The 25532-nt window shown below is 44.6% G+C and overlaps 2 protein-coding genes across 3 annotated transcripts in view; one reads left to right on the plus strand and one right to left on the minus strand.

Moving 5' to 3' along the window:
- Positions 1-959: 959 nt before the first annotated feature.
- On the minus strand, positions 960-24731 carry IQCB1 (IQ motif containing B1). 2 transcript variants are annotated; one of them, XM_019554538.1, is made up of 14 exons: positions 24582-24731; positions 22860-22973; positions 21728-21890; positions 20327-20456; positions 17054-17147; positions 15416-15515; positions 14059-14231; positions 13001-13110; positions 9289-9398; positions 4283-4425; positions 3674-3822; positions 3072-3203; positions 2533-2689; positions 960-1633 (listed from the first exon to the last, which is right to left on the minus strand). In XM_019554538.1, the coding sequence occupies exons 2-14, from the start codon at positions 22957-22959 to the stop codon at positions 1404-1406; spliced, it is 1791 nt and encodes a 596-aa protein (XP_019410083.1). In that variant the 5' UTR covers positions 22960-22973; positions 24582-24731; the 3' UTR covers positions 960-1403. The 2 variants fall into 2 exon arrangements, with proteins under 2 accessions (XP_019410083.1, XP_019410084.1); XM_019554539.1 differs by lacking the exon at positions 24582-24731 and adding an exon at positions 24445-24530.
- Positions 24732-25301: 570 nt separating this feature from the next.
- EAF2 (ELL associated factor 2) overlaps positions 25302-25532 on the plus strand; it is a 14615-nt gene continuing 14384 nt past the window's right edge. Inside the window, exon 1 of the mRNA XM_019554348.1 lies at positions 25302-25459. Coding sequence (XP_019409893.1) covers positions 25357-25459 — 103 coding nt within the window. The 5' untranslated portion in view covers positions 25302-25356. The remainder of the gene's footprint in view (positions 25460-25532) is intronic.

Consider the following 25532-nt stretch of genomic DNA (forward strand, 5'->3'; position numbering starts at 1 on the left):
ACCTCTGAGGTTGTCTAAAGTAGGGTCCTCTGTTCTGCGGCCAGGTAGGCAGGCTTGTGGGCTGTCGTGTGCTGATAGCACCATGCAACATGGATCCAGGCTCTGGAACAAGACCTCTGTCAGTGTAGCTAGCAGTTAAAAAACCCACTCTCCCTTGTCTCTTAGAACTAGGCTTCAAAGGACCTAGCATACAGGCAGGTTGCCTCAAACTGACTGCAACAAACTCCTTGAAGAAATTGCTTATGGTGGTCAGATGTCCCTTGGCACAGATCACACGACCATTCGAAGACTCTTCCCCACCTTTGAAGAGCCCAGGAGCAGGAACTTTTTCAGCCCACATCTCTGAGCATCTTCCACTTTAAATCCTTCCCCAAGAATAATGTAAAGTATTTCTAGAACATCCACTACTCCAGAATCTAGACCAGGATATCTCTCATCCTCTATATTCCCATAGCTATCACAGCACACAGGGGCGTCCTATGTTTGTTTCTAAACAGACTGTTTCCATGCTCTCTCTTATGAACTATCTCCTCACTGGATGATGCCATGAGCTAAAGCTTTGACTTAATGAAGCATGTGCTTATATCCATTCCCATTCATCAAAGTACTTGGACCCTAATTCAGGACCTGATTTAACCACCTCCATAAAATTGATGTGCTTATTCAATCCTGTACCAAACAGGCAGGCTCCCTAACCTGGGGTCATCACCAGATGCAAGCCATACTGATTTGCAGAAATTTAGTCAAGGAGACACAACCATCCTTCAAATCCTGAGCTTATGTCGATTGCCTCACCGCCCACTTTAAATTTTCTGATGCATCTTCCCACCCACCTGCCTCTGTGTTTCTTGTCTTAAAACTACAGGGTGTCTCAGACCCAGGCTGTCTTTGGAAGGCACCTACCTCGTTTTGCATGCTGATGCAATCAAAGAAAAAAAATACAGTACTCTTTCCTTAAGCACCTGTTCCAGCACTTTAATTTACAGAATGGGAAACTGAGACACTATAGCTCAGAGGTTTCCAAAGATTAAATTCTTTGTGGGTTATTTCATGAAAAATTCTTCATGGGTTATACATTTATTTTAAAACCAACAAATGCAAGATAGCAGGCACACAGATGCATGAACAGGTATGGGACCTGAATCCAAATTTAAGTGTGTGTGATGATATATATACACACACATGATCATCTACTGTAGATGTAGAAGCTCTCTCGCTCTCTCTCTATATCTATATGAATGATTAAAATACACTGCAATTAAATAAGTCTTTGATGCTAGTCACTGCTTTGTCTGAGGACAGGAATGAGTTCTATTTTTTTGTAGCACATGCTGAACACAGCTGCTGCATAGTGTGGGATATGACCCTGGGTCAGAAAACAACTCTTTCTTTTTGCCTGTTAACTAGGAGGACTTCATTCCACCAATAAAAAGAGTTCCAAACTGAGCAGTCAGAACATCATCGGGAACTCCATCATCCTCCATGAATTCATCTTCCAGTTTCTTCCACCAGGGCCAGCGAGTGCATTTCAGTATGGCATTATGGGACTGCTTGGCTTTGGATGCTATAGGGATTGACCGACTCATAAAAACCTCAAGATCTTTTTCTGTGGCCTCCACCAATCTTGGAGCATCTGTAACAAAGAGGAAAACAAGGTGGAATTCTGTTCTTAGAAAAGGGGAAATGACTAAGTCACCACTTTCAAGCCAATCCTCCTTGCACATGGTTTTCACTCTCCTGGAGGACCACACCACCTGCACTATCCCACCACCAGCTCAGTCTCTGTGGCTGCTGATATCCATGTTTAGTTAGCATCATGCTGCAGTTATGCAGCAAATGGCAGATTAAGAAATGATGTTCAATAAGTTTCTAATGTTTGCCTGGTTTGGCTGCTTACAGGTGGTCCACCTGAGCCTGGTAACCACACTAGTTCAGTAGGCTAAGTACTGTTTCCAACAATATGCAAAGAAATGAACATTCCCAGTAATTCTCATTCAATGACCCTACTTGTCCTTCCCAATCCAGAGTGGTCAGCACAGCCCTAACTCAGAATTCAACCTTTAAAACTCCTCACCAGCAAGGGGCGCATGTGCATCAATCATTAGCCTAATTCTGCTGCAGAAAAGTGGAAAAACCAAGTCAGCCCTAGTTCTGCAAGGAAATAGCTGATAAAAAGCCTCATTCCTGGCAACCAAAAAGCTACGTGGATGATTGTAAAATGGCTGGCTCACATTACAAACAGAGCAAGGACAGCATTAAGAACTAAAGTGTAGGACCCCTCTTGTGTTTGAATTCACTTGACCTACAGCTTTGCACATGGGCAAAGCTTCAAACCTAGGAGATGCTACATATGATTTTTGAGCTATCTTGTGTGGCAAGGAAAAATCAAATATAACAGCATTTACTACTGCAGAGAAAGGAGGCTGTGGTTTCGAAAGTCTGTGAAAACTGGTTTTCACAGCATACTCCCATTTTTCTCTGTTTGCTGAGTTCATGCCATTGCCAAAACAGTGATCTGAGACAGACACATACTCATCAGCAGCTCTGCATCAGTGTTGACCTGTGCTAGCAAGGCTTGTCTGCGCTGATCGGCTCCACAATCCAGGCTGTTCCTCAGCAGGTACTGTGCCAGCTTTTCCTGAGCTTGCAGATGCAGCTCCTTACTCATTTCTTCTGACATTTGGGAAGCCTGGAGGAAAACAGTGTCATTTGTCAGTGTTAGGAACCAGTTATCATTTGCAATCTTTTGTGGGCAGATTAATGTCCAAAAACGACATCTGCATTCTTTGCCTATTTATAAACTTAATAATTCTGCTTCCTCCTGAGTTCTCACTCCAAAGCCATCCATCATCAAGTGGAGACAGTTTTCCAATTAGGTTTTACTTTGACCTGTTTTATTAGATTGATGGTAAAAAATGATTCTGGTATCCGGCTTTCAAAAAGAAATAAACAGGATTAATGTGTGCAAAGCTCATACGGGTTATCTCCATCATCAGAGTCACATATTTCATCTCTCTAATGTGTTATGTTGGGTGAAGAATGTAGAACTAAAACATCTCTCAAAGATGTACCGGATGCAGTCTGATGTAGTCATCCACCTTCTGCTGAAACGTTAGTCTTTGCTCATCGGTGAGTCCCTTGAGCTCTTTCCAAGGAGATAGTGCTTTCCTTTTCCTCCGTTGTTTTTCCAAAAATTTAAGAACCTGTATAAAAGAAGGCAGAAGACCATGGCATTCACAGCCAAAGGATTTGTTTTCATGCAGTGTTTCAAATCCTTTTAAGGGCAAAAATGTCCCAGTGTGTTATCCATTAAGGTGAAGCTTAGAATTTCACACTGAAGAGGCAGGCCTTGAGTGATCACATTCAGACATAAGCTGCAACATTTACACTACATTCTTGGCTTATGTGAACAGCTTGGAGACTGTAGCCTTTGGTTTCAAAGCATATTCTAGTTATGTATCTGCACTATATTTTGCAGTTTACAGTAGTTCCAAATAGTTCAGAAACCTGAGGCTCCGGCTTGTTTTTCTGATCACTTTTTGAATATATTAACATCTGGTTGCTAAATTCTTGCTCCGTTGTCATGTATAGAAGTAAACAAGTGGTGCCTTATAAGAGATTGCAATAATCCACTCAATCTTGTCTAATGCCAGAACAGAATGTATATACTTACTGTTCTCTGAACAATGACAGCTGCCTTATATTGCTTAAGGGATTGTCTTTGTTGATGAAAGTTTCTCCTTGCTCTATATCCCCTCCAGAGTTTCTGTATAGTTAGTGCTGACTTTCCTTCTAGTTCCTGCTTGCGCCTATTGACTTCCCCTAAGGAAATAACAGAAAGCCACAGTTACACAACTGGGGGTTGTGGTCCTACAAGCAAAATATGATTAGGCTTTTTAGTCCTTGCATTAGAGACCACCCGAAAGAAAAGTTCAAAACATCATTGGTGGGACAGCTGGTAACACTTCATTTGAATCAAAGCCCCACACTCTATTTTGGGTTACTGCAGGAACAAACCCCCGGGGAAGCTATACAACTGCCTCACAATCTTTAAAGAACACAAAGAGGCAGGATCTACCTTTACCCTTGTGCCTCTGAGATAAGGAAATTTCAGGCCACCTTGGTTTTGATGTGATTACTGAGCCTTAAAAGAGTGAAGATGTCCCCCACCAGAAACTTGGAGACAGCAAATACATAGACTTGGGAATTACTTGTATGAAAACCAGCTATTTTGGACACCTGGACATTGGAAGCTTTTGATACAATTAAACACCAATCCTACTAGGATGGACTATCTCCAGTAAAGTCAACTGTCGTTCATGAAAGAGTCTCATGGCCCTCTGTCTCTGAAGCTGCAGTTGCTGTTTCAGGGCCTCCTCTTCTTTTTGCCTCTTTAAAAGCTGCAATCCCTGTTCTCGTTTAGCTCTGCAATAGATGGACATATTCAGAATTAGCCTAAGCCTTTAAATTCTCAAAAACACATTTGGAATTAATCTCCAGTTTCTGTTTCCTTCTGTGTTGAATGGTCTGTCACAAAACCCTCAGAGTGAGCTGCCACCCAAACCCCTGGCACTGATCTAAAGCTCCTCTAAGGTCAATGCTGAAGTACTTAAGATAATCAAATGCTTGATAATTTAACCACAGGGTCCTGGAGCGTTCAGCAGATCTAAGTCCTCCATACAGACTGCTGTCAAACCACAGGAATGCAGTGTGGTTTGAGATAAGTTTCTAACAATGAGGGCACTGATAGCAGCCCAAGTCTCAGCTGACACAAACTGGAGTAGCCACATTGATTAACATCAGCGATTTGCATCAGAATCTGGTTCTGACCAGCCACAAAATTATCTATGCATTTTCAGTGCACCAGCCACCATTTGCTACATATGGCCTCTGCTTTACCTTGTTCAAAACCACGAGTAGTGTTTTTTTCTATCTACAAAAGAACCACACACGCTCCTTTATGTAAGGCTGATTTCTTAAGTTAGGTAGTATAAGAGTTATGTTGTAGTGGTGATGGTGCAGAACTTATGCAAGAGTCAAGGATTTCTTAGGGTGATATCTTTTATTAGACCAACTGTATAGTTGGGATGCAGTTAGACGAGCTTTCAAATGCAAAGCATCAGGTCTCTGATCCAGGAAGTCAGCAGAGATCTGACACAGAATTCTTTGCTTTCGAAAGCTAGTCTAACTTTATCCCAATGAAATAGTTTGTCCAGTAAAAGATACTACCCTGAGAAATCCCTGCTTCTTTCTTAAATTAGATCCTTCTCAGTGACAACGGTCCAGGAGAAATGTTGCTAGGCCTTTCTTGCCCATCAGTATCACTACTGGAAGGGTACAGCTGAGTAGCTTGCACTGGCCTTTAGCAGCATGGCCCAGGTGATTCTGTAATGCTTATTACAATAGTGCTTTAGGGCCAACCAAGAGCGCTGGGCACTTGATAAACGCAGGGTTTGCAGGGGATTCCTCAGATGAGGATGCCACACTGAGAACACCTAAACCGGATCCTAACTGTTTGACTTTAGGGACTGTCAGTCATAATTTCCCCTCAATGACTTCCTGTGGTGGAGGAGGAGGGGAACAGAGGGCATTCTTCAAAACAGAAGCTTTGACTTCAAGGAACTAGACCTTGTCTATCTGTAATTGCTGGAGATTGCCTCTTCTCCCCATCCTCCTGACTGAAAGGATTGCACTCCTAAATCTAACCACAACCTTTGCAATAACAGCAGAACAGTTTGGAGGAAGTGGCTGTCTAACTGTCCAAAGGGGTGTAGGTTGTAGCCGTGTTGGTCTAAGGATATAGGCAGACAAGGTTCTTTGGGTGAATCTGGTATCTTTTATTAGATCAACTTAAATAGTTGGAAAAAACTTTTTAGCCAGCTTTCAAATTTCAACCCAAAAGCTGGCTAAAAAGTTTTTTCCAACTATTTAAGCTGGCCTACGAAAAGAGATCAGATTCACCCAAAGAACCTTGTCTAACTGTCCAAAGGCATTTCCAAGCTCATGTACCCCAGCAATTTAAGATGATAAATCCTCATAAGAGTTCCTGATTCAGGAAATCACATGGTTTTATACCTCTATAAGCAGTGTAATACTTCAGGATCAGAAGGGACTCGTGACATTTTCCAGACAAAACCTTATGCATGCTTTTCCCCCCCCTGCAAATACTCATTGACTTCACTTCTCTAAGTAAGAAGCAATGTGAGTGAAGGGTCTGCTCTCTGGTGGGTTCCTCAAAGATATAAATCTGCTAAACTGCCACTACTGTATGTCAGGCCTTTAAAAGGTTTCTGTGATACCAACTCCCTGCAGGTGCTTCAGAGGGAAAGAGCCACACTTAAGCTACACAGGAGCACCTCTGACAGGAACAACACCCAAACCTGAAGCAAACAAACTTTAAACTTCCTTTTGTAGTTCACGACTGAAATCAGCCACTTTCTGAGCAGCACCTGTTTGTACTTTAAAACACGTCCAACTTGGCATGTGCGTGGTTAACATGGATTGGCTGGCCCGGGGCAAAGAGAAGATGAGCTGATCCTGTGACAGGAGCCTGACAAGCCTCCAGAATAAATCAACGTTTTTTAAAGTGTGCATTGTAACAGAAAAATATTTGTACGACCCTCCAACTTTCGGAAGGGAAGAGCTGGTGGGTTTTTAAGATACCCAGCTGGCATTGTAGGTGAACCACATCCAAGTTGTGAGTTTCAGTCTCGGCTATATTTAAACACAACTAATAAGTTAATGGCTTTAAAAAAATCCCCCTTTCCTCCCCATGACTCCATAAATGCAATGAAACCTGAAGTCACAACATCAGCTGCTGACTAAGAGCAGTACGGTTATAGACATTTCTAGGAAGCTTTCAAACTGTCACTCACAGGTTCCCAAGAAAAAGTCTCTTTTTAGTGTAATCCTCTAGTTGTATGTTTGAACGAGACAAATCGTAAGCCTCCAGGGAAGAGGCTACATTTTTATATCATACTAGCAAAGTGCCCACTGTGTGCCCTGCCCCCCCCACACTGGGAGCACCCGCTGGCTGTGGGTGATGAGGTGCGCGGCCGCAGGGTAGTGTGCAGGGAAGGGGCACGCAAGGCACAGGCCACACCTGCCACCTGTAGCATGTGGGGCAGGGTGTGCCCCCCACACCCACTCCCTGTGTGGCACCCTGTGGCTGCACGCCCCACGGGAAGTGTCTGCTGCACAGAGGGGGCGGCACGGGGGGGGTGCGGCCACAGGCAGCCCCGAGGGGAGCAGGCATGGGGACATGGGCAGCACCTGCCGGCTACAGCATGTGGCTGCAGGGCAGGGAGCACCCCTCATGCCTGCTCCCCAGGTGGCACCTTGTGGCCACGCGCCACGCCCACCCGTGTTTTGGTGCTCCTGGCATGGGGAGCGGGCATGGTGCGTGGGGGCTGTGGCCGCAGGGTGCTGCACAGGGAGTGGGCAGGGGGGTGCGCACGCTCCAATGGCTGTGTGCTGCATTCAGCAGGCACTGCCTGTGCTCCCCTACCCGCTCCCCTTGTAGCACCCTGCAGCCATGTGCCATCCCCCCTGCCCGCACGCCACGCCCCCACCCCACGGTCACAAGCTACACCCCCCGCAGCGGCAAGTCACACCCCCATACGGCCAGTCCCTGCGCCCCGCCTGGCCCCGCCTGCCTTGGCTCCCACCTCCACCTGTCCGTCCATCTGTCCTAAGGCTCCAGGCCGCGCACGCACAGCTGGCCCAGAGCGTTACAGACAGACAGAAGTGGTAAGGCTTTTATTATATTAGAATTATGTTTTGCAAACTAGGACCCTGCTCAGTGCCTCTCGATTCTACCATAAGAATAATCGTTAGTAATGATAATCCCTTCCGACTAAACAAATGTACATAAACCCCACCTAATTACTTAAACGAATTACATGAATTAATGTCAGTCTTCAGCTGATTGAAAAGCTTGACTGTCTAAACCTCTCCCAACCATGCAATTGGCCCAGTAAAAGCTGTCTCTCTCACACACACACACACACCCCCTCTCGCATATTTCCCGGACCATCACAGCTACAGCATCACTCCAACACTACTATGACATGTATTAAAATCTGCAAATACTAAATAGATTATACAACAAATCAAATAAACCAGAGATGGTCTCACTGATACCCTGGCCTCCTTCCCCTGTCTTGTTATATATTACAAGTTAGACTGAGGATGTGGGCCGATGGTTTCTGTCTTATATAGGTTTGTGAGATGCCTGGTTAGTGCACAAGTATTGGCTCAAACGGACTACAGCATGCTGGATAAGACAGTGTATGGGACATAAGTGCTAAGCAAAAGGATCCCGAGCAGCTCTCTGTGGCATTATAACTCAGCCTAAGCAAAGAGAAGTATCTATGACAAGATATGCAGCCCCCCATCAGCATTAACTCTTGTAGTTTCTTCTCCTACTTCTGAGGGTGGTCTTGCCTTGGAGTTACACATGTGGTAATGGTCTGCCTGGCAAGAAGATGAAGCACTGTGAAGCAGCTGGCAGGCCTCAATTGATGCCTCCATGTGTCTGATTTCCCTACATATCTCACAACAGCCAAAGATTTAAGGGCAGGGGATATTTCTCATACTTCCTATCCCCCAAAAGTCTCATTAACATGCTACCCCTAATTAATAGGGCAAATAAAAGAGATTGCTTTAAGGCTTCGTTTAGGGTAGGATGTAAGATGCAATGTCAGAACATGATATACACTTGAAAACTCTAGCACAGACAAGCCAGTGTGTGCCTTAATAATACACACTAACCAAGCTGAATAACAGCCAACCAAGGAACCCGAGTTTATTATTAGACCACTTTAGCCCATTAACAATGAAAACAAGTGGTACAGGCAGCACGTTAGCAGGTCAGTCGTTATCAGCATGGTTTTTTGTCACCTAAAAAATGTCAGTCTTGTTATACAGCAAAAGTACACAGAAGTGTACAGTATGTTTTTAAGCTTCTTGCTGTATCTGGAAGCCCAAGAAGAGACACTTGCTAGAAATGAGAGTGTCATCTGGCCCAATGAGTTAATTCAGGTCTAAACAGAGCTTTTGATAACGTGGATGCTCACCCTGCTACCACATGTTGTGCTTTCTGTTAAAATTCATAACTGATTGATTTAAAAAAAAAAAAAAAAAAAAAAAAAAAAAAAAAAAATCAGTAATTAAAGCAGTAATAGGTACAGTTTTGTTATGTAGAAAAAATAATTACTTCTGTTCACGCAGCGTGTTGGAAACAGAAACCCTCTTTGCACTAGATTAGTTTTCTTGAATGCCTTTTACCTGAAACTTCTCTGTAGAGCAGTCACTGCTTTTGGAAGCTTCTTAAATCTCTTTCTGGTCTGATATCCCCTCCATGCAGCCTGGATTAAACGGGCTGCTTTTTGTTGTCTCTGAAATAAACAAATCCACTGGTAAAATATTTTCCCAGCATCTATAAAACTCTACTTTTTGCACATTTGGAAAAAATCTGAGTGCTTGGTTAAAACTGACTCAGTGGCTGTGCCTGAAAGCTAATCTGACACCTCTCTCAACTACATAGCTGGTCCAATAAAAGATACCCCCAAAAGCCCCCAAAATCCTAGCCTTCAGTTTTCACTGGAATTCACCATTTTTGAATTGTTGGGTCAAGCTAAGCCTCTATAAATAAGATATCTCATGAAACCTACGTTCTGACAAAGGCAGCTGTTGTGATCATCTGGTTAATTATCAGTGTAGTACATGAATGACTCAGGGAGGGCAAACCTACCTGCTAACAACATTTTTTACAGAAGCAGAGTAGCTAAGAAAAATACCCCACCTGAAGTTAGAAATTCTAGCATAGGTCTTGTTATGTAAAGACTGATCCAGTCTAGATAGGCAGGAAAGAATCAAAGCATGGGTTTACTGAAGCGACTAGATAATATTATTTGTCTGTAAACTATGCAAACATAATTGGGAGTCAGCGAGACAAAGCAAACGTGGAACCTCAATTATCTTTTTACTCAGTTATTTTTCAAACTAGGACAGCGCTTTAAGATTAAAACAATCCCAGAGTTATAGCTCTTAAACACTGGGGGACAGATTAGAGGCCCTGAATCCCTGACACTATCTTCCTAAGGTTTAAGCAGAACCTTGGCCATAGGAGACTGGTGCCACCTTAGTCGGGGGGGGAGGCATGTGCCCTGCAGCGACCAGTCAGCAACTGGGGGGGGGTGTCCCCCCCCATGGCCAATCTCACTGACTGGGGGGTGGGGGTCCCCCACGGCAAAACTCACCAACCAGGAACCAAAAGTGGTTGCTACATCTGGCACTTCCACCCCCCCAGCCAGCACTCGCCGGGGGGTGGGGTGTCCTGCCTGCCTTCCCCACCCATTGCCTAAGCAGGGAGCGCAGCCGGTCAGGGGGTGCACCAGCACTCTCAGGCGGTGCACGTACACCCCTGTGTACCTCCTACACGCTGCCACTGACTTGGCTCAACAAAGTCTCAGCTTCTAGCAAGATGCCCACCCCCACCCCCCTTCAGCACTACTTCTCAGTTTACCAAAGTCTCACCTTCTAACCAGGTTACCCCCTCGCCTTCCCCTTCCTGGAAGGTGACCATGCTTGGCTGGACTGCCAAAAATATAATAAGCAGGGAATTTTAAGGGCTTTGCAAATCATACTTGGAAGATGATCAGCATGTGACATCTTCCTGGAAGAAGATAGAGAGGTTCAACAATAAGGGGTCAACAAGGTGGTACACGTACCAAGTGGTGAAATACAGTACAGCTTCATGGGTAGCTGTGTAGTAACTGGTCACCAGTTTTCTTACATGACCATTAGAATCTAATTGGTTTCTATAGTTATTCAATGTATAACAAAAGTAAAACCAGTACTCTTCTATCAAACTTCAAACATGTAAACCCCTGTGCACTTCCCTTCTACCAGCCAGTTTGATAAGCCAGCTGACAGGAATACTCACTTTAGGTATACTCATTTTTTTAAAGCTTAATATGTACTGCATACAGCGAAGCCCTGGCCTCCTCAGCCACCAGCATTGCTAGCATTCAGCAAGACAGTGTTAGGGGAACAGTGCCTCTAGTCTAATTAACAGACAACCCTTGAAATGATGTTTCTGAGAAATCTGAGTGAGTGATTTTGTTGTCCAGACAAATGAGATACAAGCCTAATCTTTGTGAGGCCGTGGCTAGTACAGGGGTGGGAAAAATATGGCTGTGAAATGGATCTGGCCCACCAAGTGATTCTGTTAGGTCTGTGTTGGGTCCCTCGGCCTGCCTGGCCCAGGTACAGGGGGCAGCCCAGGCCATGGCGCATGCATTCGGTCCTTCTGCCCCCAGGTGCGGAGGTGCTGCCCGGTGTGGAGCACAGCTGTATCCCCAAATGTGGCTCTTGGGCATGCCAGGAGCTGTAGTACACAGGGCTGGGCAGCACCCCAGCAGGGCAGGGGTGGCTCAGCAGCCAGACTGCTTCCCAGAAGCACCCTCAGTGGCAGTTCCTTCCGGCTGCTGCTGCCAGCATCTTTGCTGCTGCCACTGGACCCAGCCCTGTTGCGCAGGTACCCTGGCCCATCTGTCCTGCACCCACCAACCAGGGGCACTGGACAAAGCGGACCAGTGGGGTCTCCATGAAGACTGGCCTGGGACTCCCATAGGCAGGGCACACTCAGGTCAGGAGGATGGGATGGGGCTGCTGCTGGACAGGGAGCAGTGTCCAGGAGCAGGGTGGGCAGGCGGGGCCAGGAACACAGGGTGGCGACAGCACAGGGCTGGAGCAGAGCCATGATTTGCTCCCCACACGTCTTGGCAACAGGCGTGGTTTCTGCAGGCAAGGACAGCAGCTGCCTGCAGAACCAGCACCTGTCAAAGGGACATGCGGGGAGCAGATCGCAGGTCTGCCCCAGGCCTGCACTGTCACTGCCCCATGATCCTGGTCTTGGCCCCACCTACCTGTCCCACTCCTGGACGCCACTCCTTGCCTGCCTGTGGCCCCATGCCATCCACCCAGCCAAGTGTGCCCTGCCTGCACGGGTCCTGAGCTGGTCTCCCTGGAGACCCTGCCTGCTTGTTCACCTGCGCTGTCCAGTGCTCCTGGCAGTGGGTGTGGCGTGGTCAGCCCCAGGGCTGGATAGGATCTATTGGCCCCAGCCCCTTACTCCCCTGCTGTGCCAGGTGGTATAAACAGGCGTGGTGGGAGGCTGAGGCTGGGTCAGCACCCCTGCCCCCTCCAGCCCTCCATAGCCCACCAAAACTCCTTGAGTGGCTCTCCAGTCCAAATAATTTCCCAACCCCGGCCTAGTAGGTTTTCTTACAGACCACTTCTTCTCTCTTATATGTAAGGTGACCATATGTCCTGGTTTAGCTGGGACAGTCCTGGATTTCAGAGGCTGGTTTCAGCCAGTTGCTGAGAATTATAATTTATGTCCCAGAAATGCAGGGGCACAGGGTGCAGTTTGGCCAGGAGTCAGAGTGGCATAGAGCACCTTTCAGGTGGGCAGGCAGCCAGTATTTGCCTGGCATGCTGCCCCTGCCCTCCTCCTCCTGACTTGTGAGAGTGAGGGGAGTGGGGAGCAGTGTCCCAAATGAATTTCCCACATTTCCTTATGGTCATCTCTACTTACATGGTCTCTCATTCTCTCCAGTATTTGACTATCTCCCAAGCATTTATAGAACCAACTTTACAATGCCATTGTGAAGTTGGGAGTATTATTTTTGGTCTGTTATAGATAAGAGAACTAGATTAAGAGGCTTTCACAAGATTGCACAGGAAGTAAGTTGCTAAGCTGCAAAATGATCTCAAAATCCAGTTTAGTAAGGTAATCACAAAACTACTTCTTGATTGCCATGTCATCAGTACTGGAAAGCTCAGAAGTGATAGAGGAGAAAATGAAAAGGTTGTAAACTTAAAGATATGTATGCATTGTGAACTTCGAAAAGTGGATCAAAGTAGCAAAAGTATATTCACATAAGCAAATAAAAGTCCACCACCACAGAAAATTCTCTTTAAAATTCCACACCTGGATTTCACTTTCTTGGTAGGATTCTGAGTACAGCAGGTCTAAAATTTGATTAAGATCCCTGTCAAATCCTTTGCCAGCCCACTGCTTACTGAGAAGAGTTTTTAACCCTAGGTGAAAGAGAAAAAAAGTTAGCATGTTATATTGTTCAAGTGAATATTTAATTTCAAGATTTCAAACCCGTGACCATAAAATTGACTATCGGGGGATCAAACATTATTGTACATGTGACTGACTGCAAAGGAACATTAAATCAGGCCCCAATGTAAAGGCAAGCAGTTACCTTTGAGTTTCAATGTAAAACATTACTAATGATTAGCTGGTGTTGCCATCGTTGCAAAACTGTTGTGTGAGGATACAGATTTGTAGTCAGACTATCTAAAGTTACATCTATGTGACTGCCAGACAAAACTATCAATAGGTTTTTCATGTCTGATCATCAAGTCAGCAAAGAACTTTGAAGATAAAGCACTGCATAAATGCTAAGTGTCATGAGAACTCCTTCCATATTCACCAGAGCAACTTGTTTGCTCAGGACTGAGAGGACATGTATATACGCACATATTAATGTGACACAATAAACTCTGGTGCTTATCATGCTGAAGTTTGTTGCTTCTGGGCACCATGTCTACACGTATGCCCAGGACTGCGGCATGTTGAGCTGGGTCAGAGCAGTTCCTGCTGGCAGGGGGCCCCGGGATCAGCTTCCCCATGGGCTGCTCCAACCCAGCTCAACATGCCGTGGTGGGGCTGGTGGAGGCATGAGGGGCTAGCTGGCAGGCAGCCCCCTGCACTGAAGCACCCTCATGTCCCAGCCAGCTCCAATCAGCATCTACATATGCACTACTTCAGAATAAAAAACTCTGCAGCAGGATTGTACTTATATTTACAAGTACTACACTGATGCAGTGTTTATTAGTTTATTCAAGCCTAATTGCCCTGCACATGTAGATGCCAAGACCTTTACTGAGAAGCTAGTTAGCCTATTGTGCAGTAAACGTCTCATGTAGACACACCCAGTGTAATTCATTCCTAACACAAGAAGTAGAAAGACAAACCTTTGTAGCGGGTACTAAGTAAGTTCACAAGGTGGGGGTGAGATTCTGCCCCTAGCAGCAATGATTTTGTAGCAGCATTTCCAGTGACAGGATTGGTGGTAGATGAAAGCTTATACACAAGTTCATCTAAAATAGAGTGAAGAATCTTCTCATCTACTTGAAGCAAAACAGCACTAATGAGAAAAAAGAAAAGAAACAGAATTAGGGATGTTACAAAGTATGCCTATTTCAATAACAGCTTCATTCTTTGGAGGCTTTGACACTAAGTTATTTGGAATACATGACTTGCAGAACCAATAATTTGATCCAGTATAGGAAGGAGCAGGGGAAGGAGGAGTCTTTTGCAGTTAGGTCCTTCTATTCCAATGTCTCTCTAGCTAATGTTGGATTTACATTTCCTATAGGTATAGTTGTGATGCAGGAATGAAAGAGACATTTTGCTTAATTGCTGTCACCTTGAGAGAGATCTTGGCGAGTTCAGTGTTAAAGCACTTTTCTGTGTCAGAGCCATAGGACACTTTTACATGTGCTCCAACATGTTCTGATTAGAACGTGTCAGAGCAGACTCGATCCATCGAGCCTGCTGGAGTGTTCTAACTAGACTGCTCCAGTGCGCTGCAGCATTTTTTGTGTATTCAGCATCCTGTATTTCAAAATGGTGGCAGGGAGGCTTTAACTAAAGCTTGAACCAGCTTTAGTTAAAGTGCCCTCACTATAATTCTGAAATGCAGGATGCTGAATACACAAGACGCTGTGGGCACCTGAATTAGAGCAGCTCCTAAGAGCCACTCTAATTAAAATGCTCTCCCCCCCGATCCCCACCAACCTGGAGCACATGTACAGGCACCCATAGGGACCTTATGGACCAATTCTTTACTCAGACACACTGATCCCACTACTAGCAATTGTTAATTTACGTTGCCCTTTCCATCTTCAAAGCACTATGCAGGAAAAAATATACCTTAAAATACCCCTCCGTGGTAGGCTGGTGAATTCTGCTTGCAGAAAAGTAAGCTGGAGAAAAGAGAGATTACTAATTTGCCCCAAATCACAGGTGACTCAACAGCAGCCAGGACTGTAACTGAGGACATATTTCAGTTCACTGAAATCTATCATTACTGGAAGAATTAAACAAAACAAAACAAAACAAAACAAAACATTTCCAAAGCAATGTAAGGATACGGAAAACTGTCTATTTTGAGACGTCAACAGCAAAAGCTCAAGCTATTACAAGACAGAGACAGCATGAGTTCTGTATACAAATGCTTCTATTTTCCAAAAAATCAGCATCAAGTGGATTTTTAAATGTCAGATTCAAAAAAGGAAAAATGAATAGAATGATTTGAAAGTAACAAACCTGTTGACCCTCAAAATATTCCGTAATACAGACATCATTGCGGTTGCAGTTTCAACATCATCTGTCAGCAGCAACTGCAGGAAATGATCATTCTTCAGCACTGTAACAAAAAAACAACGAAACAGAAAATTAAGGAATAATCAAAGCTGTAGATTTAAAGTCAAATAGCCAGTCCTTTTTAAGAACTACAGTAAATTCACAGAACTATAAAGCAATTTCCAAGCAAGTAAAACCAGGATCACTGTGTTCCAAGTTAATTTTTTTTTTTGCAATTTTTCTGCTGAAACAGATTGGGAAGAGTAAAATGTATCAGTAACCAGAGGTTTTGCTTTTACTGGGTTTTTCTGGTGCTGGTGGAAATTCCTGAATACTTGTGATGGAACACTGAAAAAAAGTTTCAAGTACAGGAAGCCACAAAAGTCAAGTTTCTTTTTAGAGTAGCATACGTGTCTCAGACTCACCTGCCCAGCCAGACCAGACCCAGGCCCAGCAGTGGAGCAAGCAACATCATTTGTCCCCCACTGCTGACATGCATCCCCAATGGTGCTCTATTTCCCAAATTTTGGCAGCGGGGCCCCCTGCTCACACTGACCCCAAGTTCCCAGCGCCTCTAAGAGCCCCACAAACCAGATAACAGTTCTGTGGCTGGATCTGGCCCATGGGCTGTATATCTGATGCTCCTGCAATAGCGTATGAGGCAATACTTTTTAGTAGCTAGGTCCTTGAACCTCAATCTCTTACATCAATGCAACTCCATCGACTTCCGTAAAGCTGCATCTCTTTTACTCCAGTAAAACAGACTTGAGAGTCAGACCCGTTATTTTCATTTCACAATTATTCAGTTAATTCAGTTTTTTATATATATTTAAATTTTTACACATATCACACATATTGCATTTTTTTCCACGTTTTTTTAAACACTGACACAGGAGAGAGAGGGGCACAAGAGCTGAAGGTGTCTTGCTGTGACCCCAGAGCTATGAACTGAACCATGACTCAGAATGAGAAAAGCAGCTGGATGTGATGCTAGCCACATCACTCCCTGCTGTGCTGGTGACTACAGAAACTGAAGGGTCATCTGGGCTAAGGCAGATCTTTGACCTTTTCTGACAAAACCAAATTCTGCTGTCTGGTTAGTCAGCGGAATTTAAAATGGGTGTTATTGAGAGCTGATGCTATAGTTCCATTTTGTTAGCTCTTTGTGCACTGTACACCCTGTCAAATTTATCCTCTTGTATAAAAGGACAGACGGTGCAATGAGACAAACTCCTGAGCCCATGCACAAACCATTTAAGAAGGGAGAGGTGAATGTCCAAGCTATATTTTACTAGGAAAAAACCCCTCTGATTTTAAGACAAATAATTACTAGACAGGCTGTGGGAGAAAAAAAGGCTGTATTTGATGTCTCCAAAACCATAATAGAACATGCTAATTTTCTTTAATATTTGCTCTTTTAATGACCTATGTTGTTGTTATGTTATACGGATGTCTCTACAACAGGTTATTTAAGAGACCAATTTAAAATATATGACAAATAAGCATTGGTAAAAAAAAACCTGGCTTCATTGTAATTGCATTAAAATTCAGAACTTTCATAGATATGTTATGATGCATTTAATTCCCAACACTTTCTCTTACCGCACTCTGCTAGCTGAATATGCCCGCCAAACAGCCAGCAGATGGCATCGGTTACTATCCTGAAACAGCGTAAAAATTCACTTTTTTCTTCATCCTGAACAAAAGAAACCGCGTACATTATACCTACATGCATAGACACATACACACTTCCCTGTGGACTGTGTATTCAGATGGTGGGAAGACTTTTGTGTTCTAAAGAACCTAAGAGCTACATCAACAGAAATTTTAACCCCTAATAGAGCTTCCCAAGCCAGACATATTGAAGGAAGGGGCTAAATAAAAAGTAGCCTGCTAGTCCTCCCTACTGGGAGATAAGTCAAAAGCAGCAAACTGAATAAACATTTAAATTCTAGAAACTCAACAAGGCAGCCATACTGGCAAACATCATTATGGACAAAGGGTGGAAGGGTCCTGTTCATTCCCCAAACAATGTCTAAAAGCCCAGAGAGGTTATGAGAAGATAATATAGCCCCTCTAAATACATTTGGCAGTAGATGCAGAAGAGGAAAACATGTTATTTAAGATAAATTACAATACTGCATAAGAAAAAAATGGATACATATTGGCCAACTGTATACTTAGACAAGAAATTAGAAGAAAGTCCCCGACCATCAGCATATCAAGATTCTGGGACAGCCTTTCAAGGGTAGGAGGTAATAACAAACATAAATTTTATGATGGAGTTTCATCAGATTATGAAAGGGACTGTATGATGTGCTCTGATGTGCCTGCCTGTGATAGCAGAGGCCTGACACCCTTTCCCTATACATCAAACTGAACCATGAAAAGAAATATTAGTAGGATGATTGAGGGAATAGAAAGGCTGTCTATCATGTGGAAGATGAGTTATTAAGACTGGCAAAACAAAGGTTGTTAAATACCAGGGAAGGAAAAGAAGTACTTAAGCTAAAGACAATGGTGGCACAAGAATAAATAGACATAAACTAGCCATGGACAAATTCAGACATGAAAACAGAAGATGGTTTTCAGTCATCAGAAGAGTAAGATAATGAACCAGCCCCTGAATACAAGGAGTAAGGCCAAAAACCAAACTAGTAGATGGAGCTTAATCAGCTTACAACAGAGATTAGATGATGTGGATGCCCACAAAGGCAGGGACTGACCCAGAAAGTCCCTTCCACTCCTACGTTCCTATGATTCAGATTCACATGCGTTGTAGAGTATGGACTATTGTGCACACACAATCTGACAGTAAATCCTGTACTCTAGGCTTTGTCCACAATGCTCATGCACAGTGTATCACTGTATTTGGTTCTTAGTGGCAAAGGGAGATGCAAGATAACTTTACAGCTTGGCTTTTTAGTACATCTGCTACCTGTTATGCGAATACTGTATTTTCTTGCATACAACACCCACCTATTTCCCCCAAAACCTGGTTCTGGAAATGGTAGTGGACTTTATCTGTGGAAAAATATGGTACAATCAATTTCTGCCACTCTGGGCAAAATGGAAAGTAAAATCTGCAGTGACCCACAGGGAGCAGAACAACAAGCAGGCCTGGCTCTCTAGCTGCTGCCAGTCAGTTATTTCCTACAAGGAAAGATCCTTTTTCCCCTTCTCCCTTTCAAAAACAAGTTATGGATCTTAATCTGTGGCATGCTGTACATGAGAAAATATGGCCTGTTGATTTACAAAGGCATTAACTCAATCTTCTGAAGTATGCATAGAGAGTGAGCCTAATTTTGATCTAATTTACATTATGGTAATAGCTCAGAATAAGACTCGGTATATCTAGAATATCTAATTTACACGGTATTAAGTACATGACTATCTTTGACAGACAGGCCTTTCCCAGTCCACTGGCAGTCAATACATGGCAAGGCAATTAAGAGAAAAGCAGTACCAAGGGAAAAGTTACTGGATACTCTCCTCCCCCGCCTCATCCACACCCTCTTTAGAGGATCTGTTCTTTTCCTGATAACCCCCTGCAGCCCACATATATATAGGCATAATGAATGCCAAGGTTTAGAAAGAACATATGGACAATGAAGATCTCAGAGGTCTATGAGGCAGGCTGGAAGTGTCACCTAGCCTTGAAGCTCTGTCTGGTACAATGTGATTCCCAAAACCCTGCAGAGTGAGGAGTCAGCTTGATGTTTGGTTCCCTCTGGACCACATAATTAGAGGTTTAAGTTCTAGCCTACAGTCTATCTTGTGCTAACCCTCAAGAAAAATCCTGCACCAAAGTGGATGATTCAGCAGCATGTGGGCTGAGGCACATAATAAGAAAGTGTAGGGAAAATTACATGCAGTGGGTAGACTAAAGCCTTCAGTCTCCAGGGACGTTGATCAGAAAGCTTCCACAAATGCTGAACTGCACTTAAAAGACCCAAACTAACAGAATATGTCATACTGCTGATACATAATCATTTCTCAGGAAGCATATGGTGTCCAACATAACACAGTGTATGAAAACTCTGACTAACTGTGAGGAATGAATCAGCCAAAAGGAAGTGGGATGTGAAGGGGAAACGTTATATGAATAGAATCAATCAAAACCCGGGTGGTATAGGAGTTACTTCATTTATAATGGTATTATCTTCTGATCCTATGAACTCATACAGTTTTAAAAAACCTGAGAGTTCTGCCATTCAATAAATGTACTTCTGGAGCAAGGATGTAGTGGTTTTCCTCTTTACAAAAAGAGGCAAACATTTGAAAACTACCAGTTCAGAGAACTTCCATCTTGGAAATTTTGGCCAAATTCAGATTCCAGCTCTTCTGACTTCGAGCCTGGTTCCTCAAGGCCATCTTTCCAAATACGACCATTTTTGGGTTTTGGGGTTTTTTTGCCTAGCTAAATAAAGTGCTAAGACCAAATCAGCTGCCAAGGTGGAGCTCATTATTTTGAGTGTGCGCGTGTGTGTGTCTGTGCATGTCTGCATATATTAGGACTCTGTCATGACTTGTAGGCCCCCACATTGTTTTTGCTGGGCTTCTCTCCTTTTAATTTACAATTGTTTTCTTCACCAGAATTACCTGTCAGTAGAAGCCAAGTGTCTCTGGGTAAGCCTACAATAATTTGCACATGCAAGATGGAGGAAATGTTCTGTGACAAAAGATTATATTTTCAAGACTCCAATGCAAGCTGTTAACTTCAACAGAAAGAGATAATGTAATTTCTGCAAAATACCTTTCTACAGTATGGCATATCTGTAGCTGAGGCCTGCTAATTCAGTAAAGGAGTTTAGACATGTTGCCAAAAGGTTACAAAATGTTCATGCTGCTCACTTAACTGTGCAATTCAAATACCTTGATTGCTCGAATAAACCGGGCTTGCAGACGTCTTCCCAAAAACAGGAGGTTCTGTGTAGCTGAAGGAAGTAATTTACCGTAAAACTCCTCTGGATTGTCTTTCACCTCTAATCCTACGCAACACTGACTGCAATGAAAAAGCACAATCTGAACTTGATAGGGTCTGTTTGAACAAAAGCAAGTGAATAAACATCACTACAGCATGCACGCCTTACTGGAACACATATTCCAACACCAAACAATAGTCAACTGTTGCAACTAGCTCCCAGATATCTACCTCAAAGAAAGCAGAAGCATTGGGTGGTGAGAGAGGGGATGGCACACCCTAGACTAAGCAACAGCTTGGGTAGATTGCCCATTATAGCTTCAGGGGAGCTGTTCTTATCTGTTCCACATGTCTACATGCTGCAGGAACTGGCACTGTGAAACAACAAGAGAGGTGGACTTATCAGGAAATGGAGGCAGGTTTTATAAATGAAAATCCCCCATAAAAATAAAAGCACTAAAAAGTTAACCCCCCGACCAATTTGGGGTTTGCTCTGCAACTTTCCTTTTTGTGAAGAATGCATTTGACCTTAGGAGCTTGAGTTTCCAGTTTATAATTCAATATTTACCCCATATTACTACCTTAGAAGGAATATATTTAGGAGAAACTTGTACTAGGTACATGAGCAATTTTTCTATTTTGCTTTGCACTACATACAGCTGGACAAACAGAAGAAAATAATTCACGATCTTTTGCTGAAGTTTGTTTTGCAATGCAACTGAACCTTGTTTTCCATTTGCCTCCCCTGAATGTATCCTGTGTGAGTTTTGTTCATCTGAAGGGGTCATGGAAAACAAATTCTGGGCATGCAGCTAGGATAGATTTAATTACAAAAGGGCCTGTTTTATGACTAAAATAAAATTGTTTTGCCTGGAAGCAGAAGTAGTTTATACAGGCTGGGTCATCCAATCTGGAAACAGCAACAGTATTCCATATTACTTTGATGATTCATTTTGCATCTCCTAGCAAACTCTGAATATTAAAAACTCTTCCTGAAGGGATGATAAAAATGAGAGCTAACTTCCCGATGGGTTAGGGAAATGGAAATACATTTTAAGTTGAGGGGAGTGTAAAGAAGATGGAGACATTTCACAAAAACTCAAGGCTAAATCCAAATTATGAACTGTTCCCATCAAGCAGGTGGTCCAGCATACTGAAATACAATCTACATCAGGTCAACAGGACCAGTGGGCTTTGGCTTGACTTCTCTGCTCATTTATGCTAACCTGGACTTTTCCTGGAAAGCAAGCCTTGTTCTGGACAACCGCGTACACAGACCAGCTTGAAAAGAAAACAGTAAGAGGAAAGACTGAAAGAAGAGGAAGCAATTTGATAGCCGCACTGCATTTTACCTTACAGCCTCTGCTAGCTGAGCAGCAGTGGCCCAGCCCCCTTGTAGTCGAGAGTAGTCTTGTCTCAGGACCAACACACAATACTGAATCAGATCATAGTAGTAGAGCTCCTGTTTAATTTTCTGGGACTGTTTACTTTCCAAAGAAACACTATCCAAAATTTCTGGGAAATGAAAGAGAGAAAAAGTTTCTGAGGGTCAGGAAAGCAATTAAAAAACAGCTATACTTCCAAATACAAAAGGCGCATACCTTAAATCAGTAACGATAAAGTCAAATTTATATGTCTACAACTATTATAAGTAATTAAGCTCAGTTTCTGCTTTCTAGTTACACACTCAAGAGACTACAGAAAGAGCATAAAGTGTATTTTACTGCATGTAACATGCACTGAAATATAATATGCCCATTTTTGAAAGGCAGAACCAGCTCTTTCTGTATTTCTTGCATATTATGCACACCTAAAACTTCCAATAGCTGGTTTTTGGGGGGAAGAGTGTGTTGTATGTGAGCAAATATGATATATCATCTGGGATATAGGTCACATGAATAAATTTGCTAGTCCAAATAAAACCATGATGAATATTAACTGTGAGAGAGCTCTTGTTGGGTTTCTTATAATTGCAACTGAATATCAGAACTGGATACAGCTGTTCCCCACCATTTCTATAAGCTGCGGTAACACTGCTATAGTGGATCTCACTGGAGTTGGTGAGATGATTTGTTAGCTTTATGTCTCCTGCTTGGTATCACCTCCACCCTTGCTAGCTACATGCGCTCAGCTCTCTCTCTCATATGGGATTCTGACCAAGGGATGGATTCCAGCCCAGAAGCAGCATGATTTTTACAGGAACTGTACTAGCAACAATGGATAAGAAGAGAAAAATCACAGAGATGCTGATCCTTGTCTAGACAGAAGGCACCCTTCCATTCTATTCCCATCCCAGCCTCCTCTCTTGTTCCCAAGTTAAATCGTACTTGGGAAGATCTGCAAGAAATTCCATGTTGTCAGCCTTGCAGAATTACCTGCAGTCCCTAGAGATGTACTCAAGGAAAGAGGCCACTGCCTCTCTTCATCTTAATGAAAATTCTGATCAACAATCCTCCACCTTTTACATTAAAAATCTTTATTTACCTTTTAGCTTTAACAGCAACACGGGAACATCTTGATTGGAGCTCTCAGTGACCTGAGCAGCCAGAGCCAATATTCTGGGATCTACGGCTGCTGCCTTCATTTTGCACGCGTTTGCTGTAATTTAATAAAAGGAGACAGAAAACAAAAGCAGCTAGCAGCAAAACTAATATACATCACACCCTGAACTATTTACCAAAGGAATAATCAACTAAGATATTGTTCAGAGAAAAAGAACTAGTAAATCTGTACCAGGTATGTCCGTGCATAGATATGCTCTGTGTGTGTGTGTGCGCGCGCGTGTGCATGCGCACACGCACCCCACCCATTTGAAAATTGATTCTTAAGTGTTCTTGCACGATTTCTGGCACAGGTCATAGTGGAGAACAGGAAGGCTGAAGAAACAAGAACGAACTTTTCATATCATCTCATGAATATTCTCTTAATCAAAGTCTAACAAATCTGAAAGAATACAAAACCCATCAATAGAAACAAACTCTTCAGACTGTCTACACATGCATATTCATAATGCATTGCCAACAGGAGTTGTGAAATAGAACAGGATAGGATGACTCGAGACAGAAATAAGAATATTAAAACTAGCTAAAATAGGTTTGGTTCAAAACAAATAAAGGATCGATTTCAGTTCACATCCCCCTTCTATGATGAGATGTAACTGGTATAAAAGGGACAAACCCCACTTGAGAATGCCATTCTACATGTTTTCTTAAAAAAGCTGAATATTAGCACTTGTCCTAGGCTCCCAATATGCTCCTGAACTTGAAGGAAGGAAGAAAAACAAGCTAGTTTGGAGCACTGGACTGGCAATCTTAAAAACTTGGGCTGGACCCGATGGTCTCGTGAGGTCCCTTCCAGCCCTAATGTCTATGAAATGTATGACACTCCTCACTTTGCCATAGACAAAGTGATCTCAAACAATTCACCTAACCCTGTCTGTGATTCAATTGTAAAATGGGAAAATATTTCCCCAGCCCCCTGGCACCCCCTTCCCCTTCTTAATGTCTTTTTTATTTAGGCCCCAGTCCTGAGATTTGCACAGGTTTGGAAGATATGTCTTTGATGCAGAAACTGTCTGTCTTCTTAAGGTGGCACCCAATGAACAACTCACCATGGGGTAAAAGAGAGTGGGGTTTCACCATGAATCAGCTACTCTGCAATTACTGCCCTTGTGTACGGCTTTACTCCACAGTAAGCAGCAGCTAAGCTGCAGCAACTTGTCCCTCAAGGAAAGAGTGACCAGAGGTTAACTTCCACTTCATGTGCACGCAGGCCTGGAAGCCTAGCACCTCCCCACAGATTTGGGGTCAGGAAGGAATTTCAGCCCATGGCCAAGCTAGTATGGATTGTGGGGGGGTTTGCCTCCCTCTGTAGCAGGGGCTGTGGCCGCCTACCAGGATCACTCCAGTGGATATTAACAACCTGCTCCAGAAGCGGGGCATAGGCTGCTGTGGCTCCCTGTTTTACCTGCGGCAGGTCATGGCGTTATGACTTGTGTTGTGTCAGGGCTGACGGTCACCTCACCCGGAGTTTAGCTGATGGATGGTCTAGGAGGGTTTGGACGGCTTACCTCAGGCCAGGGCTGGACTAGACCTCAGAGGTCCCTTGCAGCCCTACAGATATCTGGGCAAAACGTGGCTTGCAGGAACTTCAGTATCAGTCTCTTGCTCCCTTTCTTTGCCCCTTCATTCCTGGAGGAAGATGTACCCCGCTTCCTGGCTTCAGCCCCCTCCCCAGGGGCGCAGGTCTCCACCGTGGCCTCTCCAGGATGGTCTCCTCCCGTACAGGAAGCAGGGCGCTAGAGCACGCGGTCCAACACGTTGGGCCCCATCTTGGACAGCAGTGAGCTGGAGCGCAGCAAGGCGGGCGCCTGCTGGGCGCTGTCGGGGGAGAAGAGACGCATGAAGATGCCAGCGCCTCGGACCAGGCCAGCAGCATCGCCCCACACTTGCCTACTGGCGGTGGCCGCACAGCAGCCCCCCATCCAGGCCTGATGCTGGCCCCTCCACCCCAGCCCCATGCGGGCAGGGCTTTTACCCCCCGGCAGCCCTTCCCCCTCTTGACCTTCCCACTAGCAGGCCCCTCCCCCACTAGCGGACCGAGGCGGTCCCACTTCCTCCGAACGGCTCCGTATGCAAATGAACCCCTTCCCAGCCCCCCCCGCCCTGACCTCACGTCAGCCTCAACCAACCGTCGGCTCCGCCCCGGGGGTCATTTGCATACCAGCCCACCGGAAACTTTGCATACGGGCCCCGCCCCCCCGCTGCCCGGAGTGACGGGAGGGCGGGGCGAGGTTAGGAAGCGGCAGCCAATAGGACCGCCGGGTGGGAGGGGTTGGCCTCCGATGAAAGCCACGCCCCCACCCCGCCAGAAGGGCGGGGTGGGGGCGTGGCTTGCTGTGCCCCCGCCCCCGGCGCCAGGGCTGTTCGGCGGCGGGGGCTGCCTGGGCCGGCCATGGTGTGAGGCGCGCGGTGGGGCCGCGATGAACGGGGCGGCTCCTCCGCTCTTCGACCCCAAGGAGCGCGTGCTCAAGCTGGGCGAGAGCTTCGAGAATCAGCCGCGCTGCGCCTTCCACACCGTGCGCTGTGAGCTGGGGGCCGCGCTTGGGGAGAGCTGTGGGGACCGGTCATGTGGGGGTGCTGGGGGGAAGCCGTGGGA

This window comes from Crocodylus porosus, unplaced genomic scaffold (assembly GCF_001723895.1).
Source record: "Crocodylus porosus isolate Cpor-Errol unplaced genomic scaffold, CroPor_comp1, whole genome shotgun sequence".
Lineage (NCBI taxonomy): Eukaryota > Metazoa > Chordata > Crocodylia > Crocodylidae > Crocodylus > Crocodylus porosus.